This window comes from Crinia signifera, chromosome 9 (genome assembly GCF_055691185.1).
Source record: "Crinia signifera chromosome 9, ASM5569118v1, whole genome shotgun sequence".
NCBI classification, from domain to species: Eukaryota; Metazoa; Chordata; class Amphibia; order Anura; family Myobatrachidae; genus Crinia; species Crinia signifera.
In genome coordinates this window covers 126584842-126602848 of record NC_139225.1, presented here as the reverse complement: position 1 = coordinate 126602848, position 18007 = coordinate 126584842, and the positions used below count along the sequence as shown (strand labels likewise).

General features: G+C 45.3%; 1 protein-coding gene across 2 annotated transcripts in view; it reads left to right on the top strand.

Moving 5' to 3' along the window:
- Positions 1 to 14463: 14463 nt before the first annotated feature.
- EGLN2 (egl-9 family hypoxia inducible factor 2) overlaps positions 14464 to 18007 on the top strand; it is a 37080-nt gene continuing 33536 nt past the window's right edge. Inside the window, exons 1-2 of one of the 2 annotated variants that reach the window (XM_083159697.1) lie at positions 14464 to 14994; positions 15070 to 16212. In XM_083159697.1, coding sequence (XP_083015823.1) covers positions 15232 to 16212 — 981 coding nt within the window. In that variant the 5' untranslated portion in view covers positions 14464 to 14994; positions 15070 to 15231. The remainder of the gene's footprint in view (positions 14995 to 15069; positions 16213 to 18007) is intronic. The other variant, XM_083159696.1, reaches the window with a different exon arrangement.

Genomic DNA, 18007 nt, shown 5'->3' with positions numbered 1-18007 from the left:
AGACACAATCAGCCAACAATACTTATAAGAATAAATACCGTGAAAATGCAACCGTTTACCGTGGTCATCTAGTAAGCGAAGCGCAGTCCGGTCAGAGCTCACTATCGTTCAGGAATGAACTATAGTCCGGTAGGAAGGTCCAGGGAAAGTAGATGTGCCGAAGAGAGCGAGCCTGCTCCGGGTCGCCTATCTTATAGGGTCAGAAGGGGGAGGTCAAGGGCCATTCTCATTGGTCAGAGATCATATGTCCGGTCCACTGTGATTGGAGGTTAGACGCTGTACCTGGTCTGACCAGGTGCAGGGGAGTGAACTTTAAGAGTCCTTTGTTTGGTGGTTTCGGCGTCAGCAAGGATAAGAACCGGTTTGAGCTAGTTTCCTTTGTTAACTACTTACAACAGAAACTGTCTCTGGAATATGGATTTTGTCCATAACTATCGGGCCGTGTACATTGCGAAATATTCGCAATGACCGGAATACTTCGCATAATGAGCTGAGCGGAATGGTACTAAACACGATACAAACAGGTGTGTGCAGGGCTAACTAAGCTATGTGTGGCGTTCTAAACCTTTTAACTATATTTCATTTCGTGTAAGTGTGTTATTATGAATTTATGTGTGATAGTATGTCTACTCTTCTGGTCCACATTGTCACACATACTCGGGTATGGAAACTTTATTTGCGCAACTCTGCGAACCAAAATGGCGGCCATACTATCACAAAATGGCGTGTGTGTACCTAGACTTCCACAGGCGTTAAATTTGGGGGGGTTGGGAATATTTTACATTGAATCCAATGTAAAATCGGGTCCCAGGGACCCGATTTACATTTCATTCAAAAAAAAAGTCGGGTCCAAAATCGGTCGGTCGCGTCGATCGCATCGCATGCGACCAAATCGCATGCGATGCGATCGACCCGATTTTTCCGACACGACCACCCCGATGTAAATCGGTGTGGCCGTGCTAGGAAACAAGTACCGGAAATTACTTCCCTTTTTCCAACTCCCCTTGGAGTATTTCTTGGCTTTCACAATAATGCTGACCATTTACTCCTCATCAATAACAGTAGATGGTGCATAAAAATGAAAAAGATAGGGAAATATCATCGCATAACACGTATTGATATTTAATTCACAATCGACATCTTAAAACTACAAGGAAACATTATTCAAAAAACATCAATCCAATAAAATGTAAACAGGCACACAATAAAGTGACACTGTGCATAGGTTCAAGGAAGGGTCGTTACCAGATGGTATTGAACTGCCAGGGTATGGAACAGTTCAAAACAGGCATGAAGCAAATATGGATCCCAGGGTCACATGTATGTGACCCTGGGATCCATATTTGCTTCATGCATGTGTTGAATACTATACTTATTGTACTAAGTTTTATATAACTGCGACAATGGTGCGAATTTAGGAATATCAGTCTGCCATTTTGTCGGTTGTTGTGCTTGTAGGAACATAAAAAATTGTGAATTGGGTAGTTTGTATTTTTGTGCTAGTGAGGAAAATGTGTGTATAGTTCCACCAGGATCAAACACATCTCGTAATCATGCTATTCCTTTGGTTTTCCACTCCAGGAAGATAGCGTCATCTAAACCTGGGGTAAATTGGGGATTGCCCCAGAAAGTATTATAGGGTGTTACTGTATGTGATTTCCCTAGCTTCTTACTTAGGTTTTCCAAGATTTGTACGTGTCATGAAATAGTACATAGGATTTAATATGTGGAGGCAGTAAGCGATTTGGTGTATGGAGTAGGGGTAATGGGGAATAAGGGTGGAATAGACTATTTTCCAGAGTCAAATTTGTATATATATATATATATATATATATATATACACGGATGTAGGGACGGCGGCACTCGCAGAGAGAAAAACACAAGGCAAGCTTGGTCTTTACCAACGTTTCGTGGCTGGCGTTGCCACTTTATCAAGGTGCCAAAGAACTTTGGCACCTTGATAAAGTGGCAACGCCAGCCACGAAACGTTGGTAAAGACCAAGCTTGCCTTGTGTTTTTCTCTCTGCGAGTGCCGCCGTCCCTACATCCGTATGTTTCCTTGACCCACGGTTGTGAGCTCAAGCAGGAAGGCACCGCAGCTGTTACACTGCATCTCACTGAATATCCCTATTTGGGACCGCATTGCCCGTCAGAGTGCCGCCACAGCTATACTATATATATATATATATATATATATATATATATATATATGGATTTCTGGAGGAACCAGTCTGTCACGTATTTGAAATGAGCTGCTTGTGAGAAGGCTACAATGTCTGGGAGGCCAAATCCTCCCTGGGATCTAGGCAGCCGCAATCTAGTTATAGGTATCCAGGGTTTCTTCCCATTCCAGATACATTTTAGGAATAATATAGTATATTCTGCAACATCCCATCTAGTTATCTGTAAGTTTGCAGTATGCAAGTTTTGGGAATAATATATTTTGATAACAGCTATTCGCCCCGAGAGAGACAGAGGGAGTGTTTGCCAATGTTCTAAAGTTTGTGGTATTTGTAGTTTGATCGATCTGTAATTTGTGTCATATAGGGGGTTATTCTGGTTCACTCGCAAAGGCACAATCACTCTCTAATGGACAAAACATGTGCACTGCAGATGGGGCTGATGTAACTTGTGCAGAAAGAGTTAGATTTGGGTGAGTTATTTTGTTTCTGTGCAGAGAAAATACTGACTGCTTTATTTTTACACTGCAATATAGATCTCACTTTGCAGTAAAACTCCCCCAAAATCTAATTCTCTCTCTTGCCTTTGGGAGTGAACCAGAATAAGGGCCATAGTTTGGATAATCGGGGAGGGATCATTATTCCGAGGTATTTTATGGGATTCCGACATATAGTAAATCTGGTTAGCGTCGGTGTGTCAGTAGTCATATGGGTAGTTGCATTTAGTGGGAATAGTCAAATTTACTTTAAAGCCCGAAAAAGATCCAAATTGGTTTATTAGGTTAATAATCTCTGGGATGGAGGTGTTTGGTTTAGAGATAAAGAGCAACATGACATCCGCAAACATACTTAGTTTAAGTTCTATTGAGCGGAGATGTATGCCTGTATGTAAGGAAGAGGTGGGAAGAGCTACCGCCAGGGGTTCCAGTGCAAGTGCAAATAGTAAGGGGGATAATGGGCAACCCTGTCTGGTGCCCCTCTCAATGATAACTGGGTTTGACATATAATTGTTTGATAGTATTTGTGAGGAAGAAGCCGAGGATAGCTGGCGTACTGTATAGATTGTACTTAGTTTCTTAATGGCGTAAATAGTGATGATAAATTATAGTTATTGGGTAAGAACCCGATAATTAATAAATGGGCCCCATAGGGCCTTTTGATGCACAATGGTTTTGTCTGTATGGAACAGAACTATACATTTTTTTTCCCCCATAGACTGTTTGTGGTTAAATGAAGAAATACAAAGTAGATTTCAGACCAGACGTACACAGCACGGCCGCCGCGTTACAGCTGCGAATAAGCACTGCCAAGTATGGCTGCTGTGCCGCGCCGTCACCTTAAGACAGTGATGTACGTGTCATTATGCACGCTGTCACACACCATGGAATTTAGTTGTCCGTTGACTTTCTACCCGTCCGCAGTCTTCAATTTGACAAGTGTATGAGTGACGAAATGGAAATTATTATGTATTATGGGACAACACGCAAGAGATTTCGAAAGATAGAAATGCAAATAAAACATGGCAAGAATTCTTCCCGGAAAGAATATTGAGTGGAATGTACACAATTCATCTCTCTATTGTACCCAATAAACATGGTTACGCTTCCGTTTTCCCTGATGCTGATGAAAAAACACGATTACGATGATACGTTTGGGATCAACGCTCAAGTGTCTCTGTCTATAAAATGAAAGGTATAAGGCCGTGACATTACACACGCTGCACAAAGGCGTTTGCTTGTGAAAGTGACTGATTCAGTGGCAAATGCAGGATTTTTAGAAGGGGGTTTCTAAATGTAATCCAAAATCTCCCACTCTGCAGCGCAGTGGAGTAAGTACGGGAGTCTGGGCTAGCGGTAACAGCCCCGAAAATTGGTCTTTTTATACACTGGATACTGTATGGAATACAGTATTGATATTTAACAGTAAAGATGGTCTATAGTATAGGCTCTTTCAAACATTTAAATAAGATAAGTGGTCAGGAAAAGGTTAAACATATGATAAATTAATACATAAACATAATAGAAACAGTACTGCACTTCCTAAGCTCACAATCTCGCACAAGATGGTAAAGCTCCTGTCTCTTCCTCCTGGCAGCTTCTCTCTTGCCCATTGCAATGTTTGAGGGCTCAGATCCACACATACAGTAAATATGGTAGATGAAGCTGGTACACTGGGCATGTGCAGCAGCTCCGCTCTGTCCCTTACACTGCATGGTGCGGTGGCAGCTCTATTGATCATATTATATACCAGCTATTGTTGTCACAATTTAAGGTACTTGCCAAGTGGAGGGGGGTTTCCATGCAACCAGAACACCCCCCCCCCCCCCTGCGTTTGCCTATGTGATTCAAGCAAAAACTAGTGTGTGTGTGAAACGGCGCAAAGCGTAATATGCTCTATGGGCCCGATTCAGACTTGACCAATCAGGCATACACCACCCCACCAGTGTGAAATCTCACCCCAGGCAAGCCTGTGAATTGCTTAGCACGGCTTATGAATAGATTGCAGGACTGCGAATAGCTGCAATTCTATTTGCAATTCAGGTCGCACACATGTGCAGTCTATCGATAATCACTTGCAAATTCACAGCCGTGCAATCAGGTCTGAATTAGGTGAAATATCTTCTACCTGTGCACCGTAAGTATGGGATCATGTGATACGTGTATTATTATTCCTGTGCCCAGGGGGTGCAGTATCATGTATGTAGAGGCATGACATCATGTGATGCATTGTGCCTCACTCACATCACAAGTTCCTACAGACTTGATATCTCTTACACGTGGCCATTTCCACTGTATGTAAGTTACCAATGCACATGAAAATGTCATATTGCGAAATATATTAATGTTCCACAGCAACATCTTCCGAGCTAGACGTTCAATGTCTCCAAATCCTCTCTGTCAGTCCCTCCATTGGTTGCCTGTATTTTACTGTATTCAATATAAAATACTTCTACTTACATACAAGGCCATTACCCTGACTACACCGACTTATATCTCTCTTATCGCAAAATATATCCCCACCCGACCTCTCCACTCTGCACAAGATCTGCATCTCTCATCCACACTCATTACTCGCTCCCAATTACACTAACAGGATTTTTGATGGGCAGCACCCACCCTATGGAATGCCCTGTCCAACAGCCTCAAAACTATTAAACGTTCCCTGAAAACTCACCTCTTCAGGCAAGCTTATCATATCCCGGAACCCCCACACAACCTTTAGTAGCATTCATATCCAACTGCATCCCATCAGGACTGTCTTGTAATCTGGTGGGACTGCCATGCTATGGAATCCTATCCTTATGTATCGCTCCTACTATCGTAGTGTTCATTCTAGCACCCGCTATCTTTGAAAACCCATGCAGTTTCTCTTCCCTGCCTGGGGTGTCGCTGTCTGCTGTGGTGTTTCTAGCACAGGTCTGGTTTGCAGATCAGTGCTGATATACAGGCCACACTGTGCTAGAAGCACAACTGCAGACTGTGACACCCCAGGCAGGGAAGAGGAACTGCATGGGTTTTCAAAGATAGCGGGTGCTAGAATGAACACTACTATTGCCATAGATTGTAAGCTTGCGAGCAGGGCCTCTATGTCAGTTTGTTACTACCCAGTTTTGTTTCCTATTGTAAAGCGCAACGGAATCTGCTGCGCTATATATATATGAAACTGTAAATAAAAAAATAATAAATGAGCAAAAACACAATAACAATTATAGAACAAGGCAATTTAGGACAATTACACAGTAAATAACAATAGTTGCATCAGGGGACAGGACACTGAAGTAATTATTGGGTTGGCAGAGATCTAGATTTAGGTGCAGTTAAACGTACGGAATAAAAAATAGTCTAAAGCCCCGTACACACTATCCAATCCCCACGGCCGCCGATGTTGGGAGACTGTGCCGTCTTCCATTCACTGACATGCGGCGCAGCCAATGGCAGTGTTCATGAGAAGGATGTGCAGGGGTTTTCAGTGGAAAAAAGGAGGAACTTCCATTGGTTCAGAGCACGGGGGCTTGGAAGAATATGAGGTCCACTGCTGCCCCTGTCATCTACTGTTTTCCACGTCACCCTCTGCCTCTTTCTGTCTCCCACTGCTGTGTTGCATATTGTGAACTTGGGTTGGGGGGGGGGATTCGGGGAATCCAAATTATATTTTTACACCTGGGCTCAGAACCCACAAGTTCCACCACTGTGGAGACCATTTAAAGTTCCAGGAGTGCTTCATGCCCTTTTCCTCTACCCCAAGTCCCTATAGCATCTATAATGCACTGATCAACAAATGAGACATAACCAGTGCAAGCCCACATTCATAAGGGAAGTGAAATAACTAGATTGCTTATCTAGCCTTCAGCTTAGTAAATAGCAATGTGCCTGTATTATTAAATGTGTAAGAAAAAATCTAGACAAAAACATATGCTACTGTATAACTACTGCCTAATGTTATAAAAAAGTGTCAAATCCTGTTATTATTATTATTATTATTATTATTATTATAGTTTTTTATGTAAAGATCTAATTTAATTTAATGTAAAGATCCTGTTGTTGAACCATCCATTGCATCACAATGCTTTTATATATTATTATATTTGTATTATTAAATATTTATTTACACAGTCCCTCTCACCCCCACCTAGGCAGCATTGCATCCGGTACTGGGATCCAAGGTCAGTCCCATATGCTGAGGGCTATTCCTTTCCCAGAGTTCTTTGCAAAGTGTATGTGTGTGCAGTCTTGCACGTCTCACTAGTGGTAATGAGGGGGGAGGGAGAGGGATTGGGAGAGATGACCCAGCAGGGGTGGGGAAGGAAAGGGGGAACTTGTTCCATTTCTGCTATACATCAAAATATAGAATTAATGATGGCTGCTGTCTGAATTCCAAAATATACCAATAATTACACACATAGATATATTTATTTAATATTCAGAGTAGATATGTGTTGCTATCTGCCACATATTATAAATGGTTTCATATAGAAACATTACTGTAGTAATATATAGCTGTAGCAGTGAGCAGGGTTGAACAGGAGTTCAGCCCGGATGGCCGATGCATTGTAATGGGGTAAGCCGGGTCGATATGACACGGGAAACTTTTACAGTAGTGAAACAGCTGGCACTTTGGAGAGGATCTCCAAGCAAAAAGTGATTGTGAAAAAGGTTGAAACATGAAAAGGTCAACATGAAATTTTGGGTTCCATGTCAACAGGTGTCAACATTGACACAAAAAAACAATAAAAAAAACCTCATGTCATCTTTTTGCTTGTTGCATGTCAGCATTTGTCAATGTCGACCTTTTTTTTGTCAAACTATTGATTGCCTGCCTAGACATGGGGGGGGGGGGGGGTTGTCATGCTTTGGGGGCTTGGATGCCGTGGGGGAGGGGGGAATTGTGCTACAGGGGTTGCACTGCAGGGGAATACTTGCATGCAGATGATACCGCCAATACTTCGGCAAAACCGATAATCAGCTCAGTGCTGGAACCGACAGTGCCAGATTATAGATGTTCAACCTGTTGTTATTTATCATTGGGTCCACTCATGAGATCAACAATTTTATGCCAACTTCCAATATATTTGGGTGCCCTTTGCGCCTTACAAATTAGGAATGGAGTGAAGCATGTCGATTATTCCATCTATCACAGTGCTCATGTGTGACCCAAGGTTGAGCTACTTATTGGAGCAGATGTCCCATCAGAGGACCGTGATAAATAGCTCATACCCGCCAACATGATTAGGTACAAAATGCACGGTTTCTGGACTTCCATCTTAATTGATAATTGCAGTCACCTGTGTTGAACTAGTTCAGTGATGATAACGGTGTTCCAGCACAGGTGAAGCAATCCTAAATTAAGGAAGAAGTCCAGAAGCAGAGCATTTTGTACCTAATGGAATGGGTCATGTTGGAGGGTATGTAATAGCCCAGCAAATCGTTCCCACATGCCTGCATATAGCAGCAACCAAAATTTCGCCAAAAAGGCTGCTATAACCGTCATGCAGTCAAACGTAGGACAAAATATAATCTGCTCCGATGACCAAACTCATTTTTGCATAAACCATGCCTCTTATTAGGTCTGTGATTCCAAGGACAGATGAGCAGTCTGCTCCAAACATAACTTTGTGCCTATATTACTTCCCACCCCTGTCTCTGGGGTCCAATGACCTCAATTTAACCCTCTCCGAGGACAGGCTAGCAGGGGGTTACGTTACCACAAAGCAACAGGCAGTGTGTGCCCATTTTATATATTGCAGCAACTCGAATTGGGACAGGGAGCACGATTGTGCAAAGATGGGGTGTGAGCACACCAAACTCATACTTGCCTACCTGACCCTCTCCAGCAGGGAGAAAATGCTCTGTTCCTGGATTTCCCTGGTAATGTATGATTGCCAGCACCTGTGGTGAAACACCTTTCTTATCCATTACCTAGCTCCCCACAGGTGATGGCAATCCTACATTACCAGGGAAGCCCAGGAACACAGCATTTTCTCCCTCATGGAGAGGGTCAGGCAGCCACGCATGCAATAGGTTAACGGGGTCAAGAGGTCATCATGTTTAAAACGTTGACATGAAAAAGGTAGACACATGACAAGGTCGACATGAGTTTTTCATGATTTTTTTTTAAACTGGCTTGTTCTTACTTTACCATCCATGTCAGTACAGAGTGAAAATATAATAGTGGGCCAAGCACAGCAAGCCACAGAGCCCAAAGCATGGTAGGTGCTACCATAGAGGGTCCATGTTGACCGTTGTCGACATTGACACACAATTTTTTTTGAAAAACTCATGTTGACTTTTTCATGTCTACCTTTTTTTAATGTTGACCTTTCTGACCCTGTCAACTGTTTGACTTGTTGACCTTTCCCATGTTGACATTTTAACCCTGTTGACCTTTTGATCCTGTCGACCTATTAAATGTCAACCTTTTGGGGTAGACCTATTGACTGTCTATTTAGACACTGTCTAATAATCCACACCTGCATGGGCCTGGGTGGTTTAATTAGTACCTCAGTCAATTTGATCGAAGCATCTATGCTCAGCCATGGATATACTTAAAACCTGGACTGTAATATGCTGGCCACACATCAGACCAACTTTCCTCCAACCATCCAACTAGTTGCTTGGATGGAATAAATCAGCGACGTAACTATAGCACCGCAGCCCCAGCCACCGCACGGGGGGGGGGGGAGCTGTGCATGTGGGGGCGCCGGTGCTATAGTTACACCCCCCCCCCCAATCCCCCGCAGACTTACCTATCTCGCTGGTCTCTGCGGCTCCGTTCTTCTGCTGAGGACCACCACAAAATGGCCGCCCCCATATAGCAAACAGTTCTCTGAAACTGTCTGCTGTATGGGGGCGGCCATTTTGTGGTGGTCCTCAGCAGAAGAACGGAGCCGCCGGGACTAGCACGATAGGTAAGACTGCGGGGGATTGGTGGGGGGGGTTTGCATGGGAGGCGGGTGCTTGGCGGGGTGGTGGGGGCGCCCCCCACCCTAACGGCGGTGGGGGGGGGGGGGGGGGGGGCGCACAAAACTTAGCTACGCCACTGGAATAAATATATGCTACTGTATGGGAGCAAAGGACAATCAGAAATGTGCTCACAAACCCAGGAAAATGGAAAAAAAACATTCATTCAAATTGTATAAATCAAACAGGTTCAACTACAGACAACTGCCATGTCTGAGGGACTGTTTTTGCCCTTTTTCAGATTTTGGGAGCAAATTTCTGAAGTAAATATTCCATTTGCTTCCAGCCGGTACCATATTTTTATTCCATCCAAGCAACTATTGTAGTTGGAGGAAAGTTGGTCTGATGTGTGGCCAGCATTACAAATGCCTTGAGGACACAGGGTCAGATGTATTATCAGGCAGTTAATTTTTGTTTCCCGCTTCTCCTGCAATAATGAGGAGAAGCGGGCACCCTTTTCCCCTAATGTCGATAAGGGGAGCCGTTATGTTCTGCCTCTTCAGCTCTCCTTATCACTGCCCACATTGCTACTGCGCATGCACCGCAGTCCGCACTCCTTTAGGTCGCCACCGTTAGGTCGACATGGGGAAAGGTCGACATGGTTCTATGTCGACCTGAGACAAGGTCGACTTGGGTTTAGGTCGACAGGTCAATAGGTTGACACAAGCATTAGGTCGACAGTCAAAAGGTTGACATGGGGTTTTTCACTGTTTTTGACCCAAATGTTGACACAGTCGACATGGACACAGTTTCCAGTGCACCGCATCCTCTCGCTTCACTCCATATGCTTTGAGCAAGGTGCATCGCTGCGCTATTTTATTCTCCCACCACGACCTATTGGATGGTAAGACATGAAATACCGCCTGTCGGCACATGTCGGCTCAAAAAACAGTGAAAAACCCCATGTTGACCTTTTGACTGTCAACCTGGACACTGTCAACCTAATGCTTGTGTCGACCTAAATCCCTGTCGACCTAGACCCATGTCGACCTAACAGTGATGACCCAATGCTTGTCGACCAATAATTACACTTATGGGAAACGGGATACGGTCATTTGGTCTACAGCATGTAGACCAAATGACCGTATCCCGTTTCCCATAAGTGTAATTCTAGCTGATTTCTGTGTGAACCACAGCCGATGCCCAATAAATCTAAAAATATATCGGCGTGTCCTGCTGTGTGTACGTACAGCCTCGCTGGGAGCTGCCAGTGATTGACAGCTCAGTAGGTGGGCTCATGCAAATGCGCCTTCTCATTTGCATAATATCAATCCCACACCTGTAAATATATCTGCAGATCGACTGATTTATTTATTTACTAACAGTGTCTTATATAGCGCAGCATATTCCGTTGCGCTTTACATTGGGGACAGTGATACAACAAACAGGGTATTTACAGACAGTCAAAAGGTTGGAGGGCCCTGCTCGCAAGCTTACAATCTATAGATTTGCAGATATATCTATTAGTGTGTACCCAACTTTGGGTAATAAAATAAAAAAAACAAGAGATACTGTAGGTGATAGAAGGTGATAATGATGTGACTCACTTATCGCCGGGCTTTATCAAGAGAACATTACTAGGTCAACATTGACAAAAGGTCGGCAGGGAAATTGTCGACATATGAAAAGATTGACATGTGTTTGTCACAGTTTTTGTGAGTATGTCGAAATCTTTCGACATGGACCCCCAATGCTTTGGGCCTGATGCCTCGCTCCGCACACTCCATGTGGATTGTCAATGTCGACCTGGTGCATTGCTATATTGCAACCTTTTGACCATGTCGACCTTTTGCCTGTCAAACAATCGTGGTCGAACTACTTACTGTCAAGCACTGCTGGCACGGGATTGCCTGGAAAATTCCTTGGCATGCCAGAGAGAAGTAGATGTGTGCCAGTGGTGCCCCCAGTGACACGCTAACATCTGGCAGCACCCTCGTCGCTCCCCTCCACCCGTCACCCACCTAGACAATCGTACATCTGGGTCCCCTGGAGCCTGAACACACTCCCAGGAGCCTGAACACATGAATACCCGAATGGTCCCGAACATCTGCTGCCAGCAGCAGCCCCCGGGAAGCAGGGGCAGCTCCTACATTGGTGAGTATTTCTGGGGTAGAACAAACCTGCCCCATACCCTCAAACTGTACCTTTTTGACCATTGCAGTACCATTTTCTTTGGTCTGTACCGGCCAAAAATCTTTGTATCGGTTCTCAGTATTTCCCAGCTTTGTTGATTTCTATGGGAGAGCCACAAGGCCACATCCCCTTTCCCCTTGGCCACTCCCTTTTTGCTCATTTGTACCAGTTTACCTCCAACGGGTATGGGTCTTTGGGAACAACTGAAGGTCGACATACATTGAGTCAACCACTGAATGTCAATATGGGTTAGGTCGACACCTGAAATAGATTGACATGCTTAAGGTTGACATGGTTGGAAGGTCAACACAAGCTATATCGTCAACATCGGAAAGGAAATCGGACAGTATGTACACAGCATTACAGTCCTCACAGAATCACCAGTGACATAATTACAAATGTGGATTTTTTCAAATGTGTCAGTGAATAATGAATACACCTTGTGCACCTGCGGGATAACTTGGAAAACCAGAATTGTTTAGTGTCCTGAAACCATACCTCCCAACATGACTCTCTCCAGGAGGCGAACAATGTGCTGCTCCTGGACTTCCCTGGTAATTTAGGATTGCCATCGCCTGTAGAGAGACACCTTTCTTATCAATCACCTAGCTCACCAAAGGTGATGGCAATCATACGTTACCAGGGAAGTCCAGATAAGCCCCGTACACTCGGGGGAGATATATTGCTCAGCCATATATTGCTCAGTTTCTCCTTTTCATCAGCGACCAGAGATGGTCGCTGATGAAAGGGAACCTCTGCCGGGGGAGCAAGCTCCTGCGACCAGCGATCATAAGGGGGCTAAAAACAGGAGCGCGCACCCGGCGATTTATCACTGGTGTGCACTCCAATCACTGCCAATTTGGTCGCCAGCGACCATATTTCCAGCGATTTCAGCACCTATCGCCCCCGTTTGTACGGGGCTTTACAGAGGATTTTCTCCCTCATGGAGAGGGTCAGGTAGGCAACCCTGAAATGATTGCAGCACGTGTTTAAAAAAAATGTGACAGTAATGACTGCACCTGTGCACCAGCTAGGTCAGTGGTCAGGGAACTCGGTCCTCATTACCCCACGCAGTGCATGTTTTGCAGGTCTCCTCACAGAATCACAAGTGAAATAATTAACTCCACCTGCGGACCTTATAATATGTGTCTGTGAGTAATTAGTACACCTGTGCACCTGCTGGGTTACCAGCAAAACATGCACTGTGTGGGGTAATGAGGACCGAGTTCCCTGACCACTGAGCTAGGTGGTCTGGGAAATGTACAGTCATTACTAATGCTGGGTACACACCTAAATATTTATCTGTCCAATCTATCTGGTGGGAACAAAATCTGGAAATTGATGGGAGCATATGCGGGATACGGTCATTGGGTCTACAGCAAGTTGGTCGACATGGTTCTAGGTCGTCACGTGTTTAGGTCGACACAAGCATTAGGTTGACAGTGTTTAGGTCGACAGTCAAAAGGTCGACATGGGGTTTTTCACTGTTTTTTTCGAGCTGACATGTGCCGACAGGTGGTACTACATGCCCTACCATCCACTAGGGAGTGGTGGGAGAATAAAGTAGTGTGCAGAGCACAGCGAGGCACCGTGCCCGAAGCATTGCACTTGAAACGGTGTCCATGTCGACTGTGTCGACATTCAGGTAAAAAAACAGTGGAAAACCCCAAGTCGACCTTTTGACTATCGACCTAGACACTGTCAAGCAAATGCGTGTATAGACCTATTGACCTGTCGACATAACCCCATGTCAACTAACTTGCTGTAGACCCAATGATCCCAACCCGCATATGCACCCAAATGCTGAAAACAATCAATAGTTATTCAGCATACCTCCCAACATGACCCTCTCCAGGAAGGACACATTACTCAGCTCCTGGGCTTTCCTCTTATTTTTTTATTGCCATCACCTGTGGTGAAACTATAGTAGAATTTATCAAATTAAATGGAACAATCATTTGTATTCCTTTTCCAGTGTTTGGGAGCAATTGATCGATTGTCATTTTCAAATGTGCTGCATTCATTCCTGACACATTCTACAGGTACACAGATGGTCTGGCATACACATACTTGCCTACAGTATCTGACCCTCTCCTTCAGGTAGAAAATGCTCTGTTCCGGGACTTCCCTGGTAATGTATGATTGCCAGCTCCTGTGGTGAGCTAGTTAATGGACAAGAAAGGTGTTTCACCACAGGTGCTGGTAATTATACATTACAGGGAAGTCCAGTCCTCATGGAGAAGGTCACGTAGGCAACTATAAAATAATAAAGTGGCTTGTAGCATCATGGTGAGCAAAGTGCAGGTACGTGGTACACAGGTCGTGTACGCAAATCTACAAATTGACACCAAGAAAGGTGAAACACTTCTGTCAACTTTTTCATGTGTCAATCATTTCCGTGTCATCCTTATCGACTGTGCAAGTCGACCCTATTATCAACAAGCCCACGAAACAGCTGCTAATTTACTAGAATTGCAACATTTGTCTTCTCAGCAACTGATAGACGAAAGGGGGTATAAATGAATAATACTCCACTAAACACAAATAGCTGCATAATGTCTGCTTGTATAATAACTATGCAGCAGCAGCAGGTTATACCCAGGCGCCTCGCCTCTGCCTCTAGCGGCCACGGGGAGTTACAGCAGCTGTCACATGATCGCTGTGCACGTGTATGGGATACAAAGCCTTATGGAGGGGGAGACTTGGTCCAGAAGGAGGGAGGGGGCAGCTGCAGAAGCAGCGGCAGCTCAGCCTCACACACTCACTAGTCTGTCATACACATACAGCAGCTCTCTCCTGCCCAGAGTACATCTAGGAGCACAGGGGACATTCTTTCTGGCAACCATGCAGCCCAGCCTGGTGTCCCAGACATAGGAGCAGCCCAGACACATGAGATCTCCATAGACATCTAGCTCAATCTACCAACCTTGAAAGAGAGATACCCTATCCCCTGCCGTGCTCCTGTGGGGGGTCCCAGACATACAGTGCAGGCACTTGGTGACCCCACATATAATGCAGTCACCCATCAGCCTGGGCATGGGGAACAAGCGCTGAGGACCCTCCATCACGTGCTGTCTCAGACAGACCCTGAGCATCCTTAAATAACCCCTCATCCACCCTCTCTTCCCCAATACAGCACTGGTGACCTGTGAAGCTATCAGTTGCCCCTGTGCCAGCCTTGGATCTGTGCCAGCCTGTGACTGCAGGGAGGATAGCCAGCCTGGGTAAGTGCTGTTACCTGTGGGGTCCGGGCTATAGATCATGGTGCATTGTATACTCATTGCTCCTCTCTTTCCCAGGAGAAGGCGATCTGTGTCTCACCCCAGCTGCCCTGTGTCCGTGGGCAGGAGAGTGCCAGGGAGGAGGACTAGGATGCTGTCTGTGAGTTGCTGCTACAGTAGGAGCTGAATGATGGGGCTGGGACGTGTGCTACGTGCAGGAGACATGCTGCTGACACTGACATGGATAGAGTGTATCAGCCGGGGCAGTCCGTGAACAGTGAAGTGAAGCCACACAGCCAGGAACTTGTGCACGTTAGAGCTGTGCCCTCTCCGCTGGGTGCCAGGATGGGGGTAGAGCGATTCCCACAGATCACTGTAACAGCATGTCACCCACCATCAGATGCCCACCCGACCCTCAACCCGCTGAACATAGGCAACAGGTGCCACCTTCACACGAATGCCAGTGCAGAACATCTGTGTGCTGGTGCAGAGGAGGAATCCCTGCTGGCATGCACCGTGGCACCAGTAAGGGCACACCTTTTAGCAAATAGGGAAAAGACAATTGTGAGGACGGGGGCATCCGTCAGCCGGGAGATAGCTGGCTCTTTTTCAAGGGATGTGCCAGTCGGTGCCCCTTGCCAAGAAATGCTGTTGTCCTTCAATGGAAGAAGAGATAGTTTGCCCGTTAAAAGAAGATGGACTGGTAATGGTTTTGGGGAAAATGGAGTTATAGTCATGGCACCAGAGAGCGCACCCTCTGTATTCCCTCCCATGGAGGGCAAGAGGTGGAAATCTGAAGTACACATGGATGCCCCCCAGGCTCAGCAAGAGCATAGCTGCGGAATGGAGGGGCACTTTGGCACCACACCTCCAACAGACAATAGCTTAGTGGTCGCCCCTCAAAAAATGGCTTTAGACTATATTATCCCTTCTATGACATACTATGGCATTTGTGTCAAGGACCACTTTTTAGGTGAAGCTTTGGGCTCCCGGGTCCTAGATGAGGTGGAGTTACTTAACCGCAGTGGGAAGTTCAGGGATGGACAACTTGTCAGCCAGAGGACCATTCCCTCCAAAAACATTCGGGGGGACCAGATTGCCTGGGTGGAAGGGAAGGAGCCTGGCTGTGAAAATATTGGTCTCTTCATGTCCAGGATAGATGAGGTCATCATGCACTGCAGTGGGAAACTGGGCAACTACATCATCAATGGCCGAACTAAGGTGAGCGAAGTGACGTTACGGTGTGTCGGCGTAAACTCCTGTTCCTCTCAGGTTATGACCTGTTTCTAGAAAAAAAGAATCCTGATTTCCTAAATTTCAGCATAACACTGTATGAAATGAGATCCAAACGCCGGGTTAAAGTTTATTGTAAGTATTTTATTTATTACAGGCGTTCTTTGTGGTTTGTTGTCATCAGTAAATTGATCACTTTATGCACAAGCGTTGATCGATGGATTTGGTCTATCTCCTGTGAGAGGGATGGGCACCAGGTTTCATAGTTCTTTGCTGTGTCATACAGGGAAGGGATGGTCATCGAGGTTATGTTTGTTCATCTTCTGTAAATGTACTGTTCACTGGGCCATAGGGCCTTCTGGTCAGTATCTGACTTTTTGTAAGTAGAGCAAAGCTTAGCAAGCTCATGTGTCGCAGATCTGTCAGAGAGAAGGCTACTAGCATTGCACGGTGGTTGTTTCTTCATTTGGGTATTGTCTTCCATGCCGCTCGCTGGTCACCTGACGCCCTGTGTTAGCGTGCAGGGACTTTCGCTAAAATTAGAACAGAACCTTTCATGCAATCTGCACCTGATTTACTTATTAAATACTGGTTGGTGTTGCCACACTTATTAGGGAAGCCCCAATTATTCCACTGGTAGAATTCTGTGACTATAATGTATCTCTACTAGAGGCTGGCAATCTGCGGCTGTTTACCATCCATGGTAGTCACGATGAGACTGGTATGGATCATAGGATTGTCCGAACTAAGGTCATACATTGTGTCGACCACAGAAGGTTGACAGGGTCATTAGGTCGACATTCCAAAGGTCAACATGGGTATTTCACTTTTTTTGTCCCGAATGTCGACACAGTCAACATGGAGTGCACCACGTCCCCTCGCATGACTCGCCGTGCTCGCCATGCTTCGGGCACACTATTTTGTTCTCCCTCCACACCATAGTGGATGGTAGGGCATGAAATTCCTCCTGTCGGCTCAAAAAAAAAGAAAAGTGACCTAACTCCATGTCGACCGAATGAAAGGGCTGTCGAGCTAATGACTATATACTGATGAGACTTGTAGTGCTACAACAGAACACAGAAGAAGAGCCACTGGTTTCTTCAGAATGATGCTATATTGCTTGAAGACCCCTGAGAGCAGCTGGAACCGGGCAATCCTGAATATCTGTCCAAACCTGCTTAGAACTTGTGCACACGTATCCTCTGTTTGAACGAACGTGCCTTGGCGTCGTAGTGCTGTTCCCACTGTTGTGTTTTAAGACAGTGTTTTACATGCTGTAGTGCAGCACAGGTTGATAATCAGGTGATAATGTGCACTACCAGGGTTCTAGCTTGTATTGGCAATCGCCTCAAGGAACGCATATGAAGTTTCGCCCTGTCCCTCCACAGCCTCCTCATACTGTCATTTCCCCATGACGCTAATTCTCCGTGGAGAACTTTGACTTCTCACCATAAGCAGTAGAAGTGTGTCTCTAATGCTGATTGAAGGCACAGCTGTAACCCTCTTTTTGGGCATAATTTCCCTTAGATATAAAAAGATTGCGTTACATGGGCTGTGGACAGTATTTCTCGTTTGGCCTCATAGTGGCTGATTTGTTAACAGTGATGTTATTGGGTTACATTGTGTAAGTATAATGTATTTAAATCTGGAGATACAGAAGTAGGGTTACCACAATATCCCTTTGATTCTGGATGCCTCCAAAATACGCTGAAATCCGGCCAGGATATTGGTAACCCTACACAGATGTTAGGGAAATGTTTTGTGCCCCTGAACTTTATTTTCA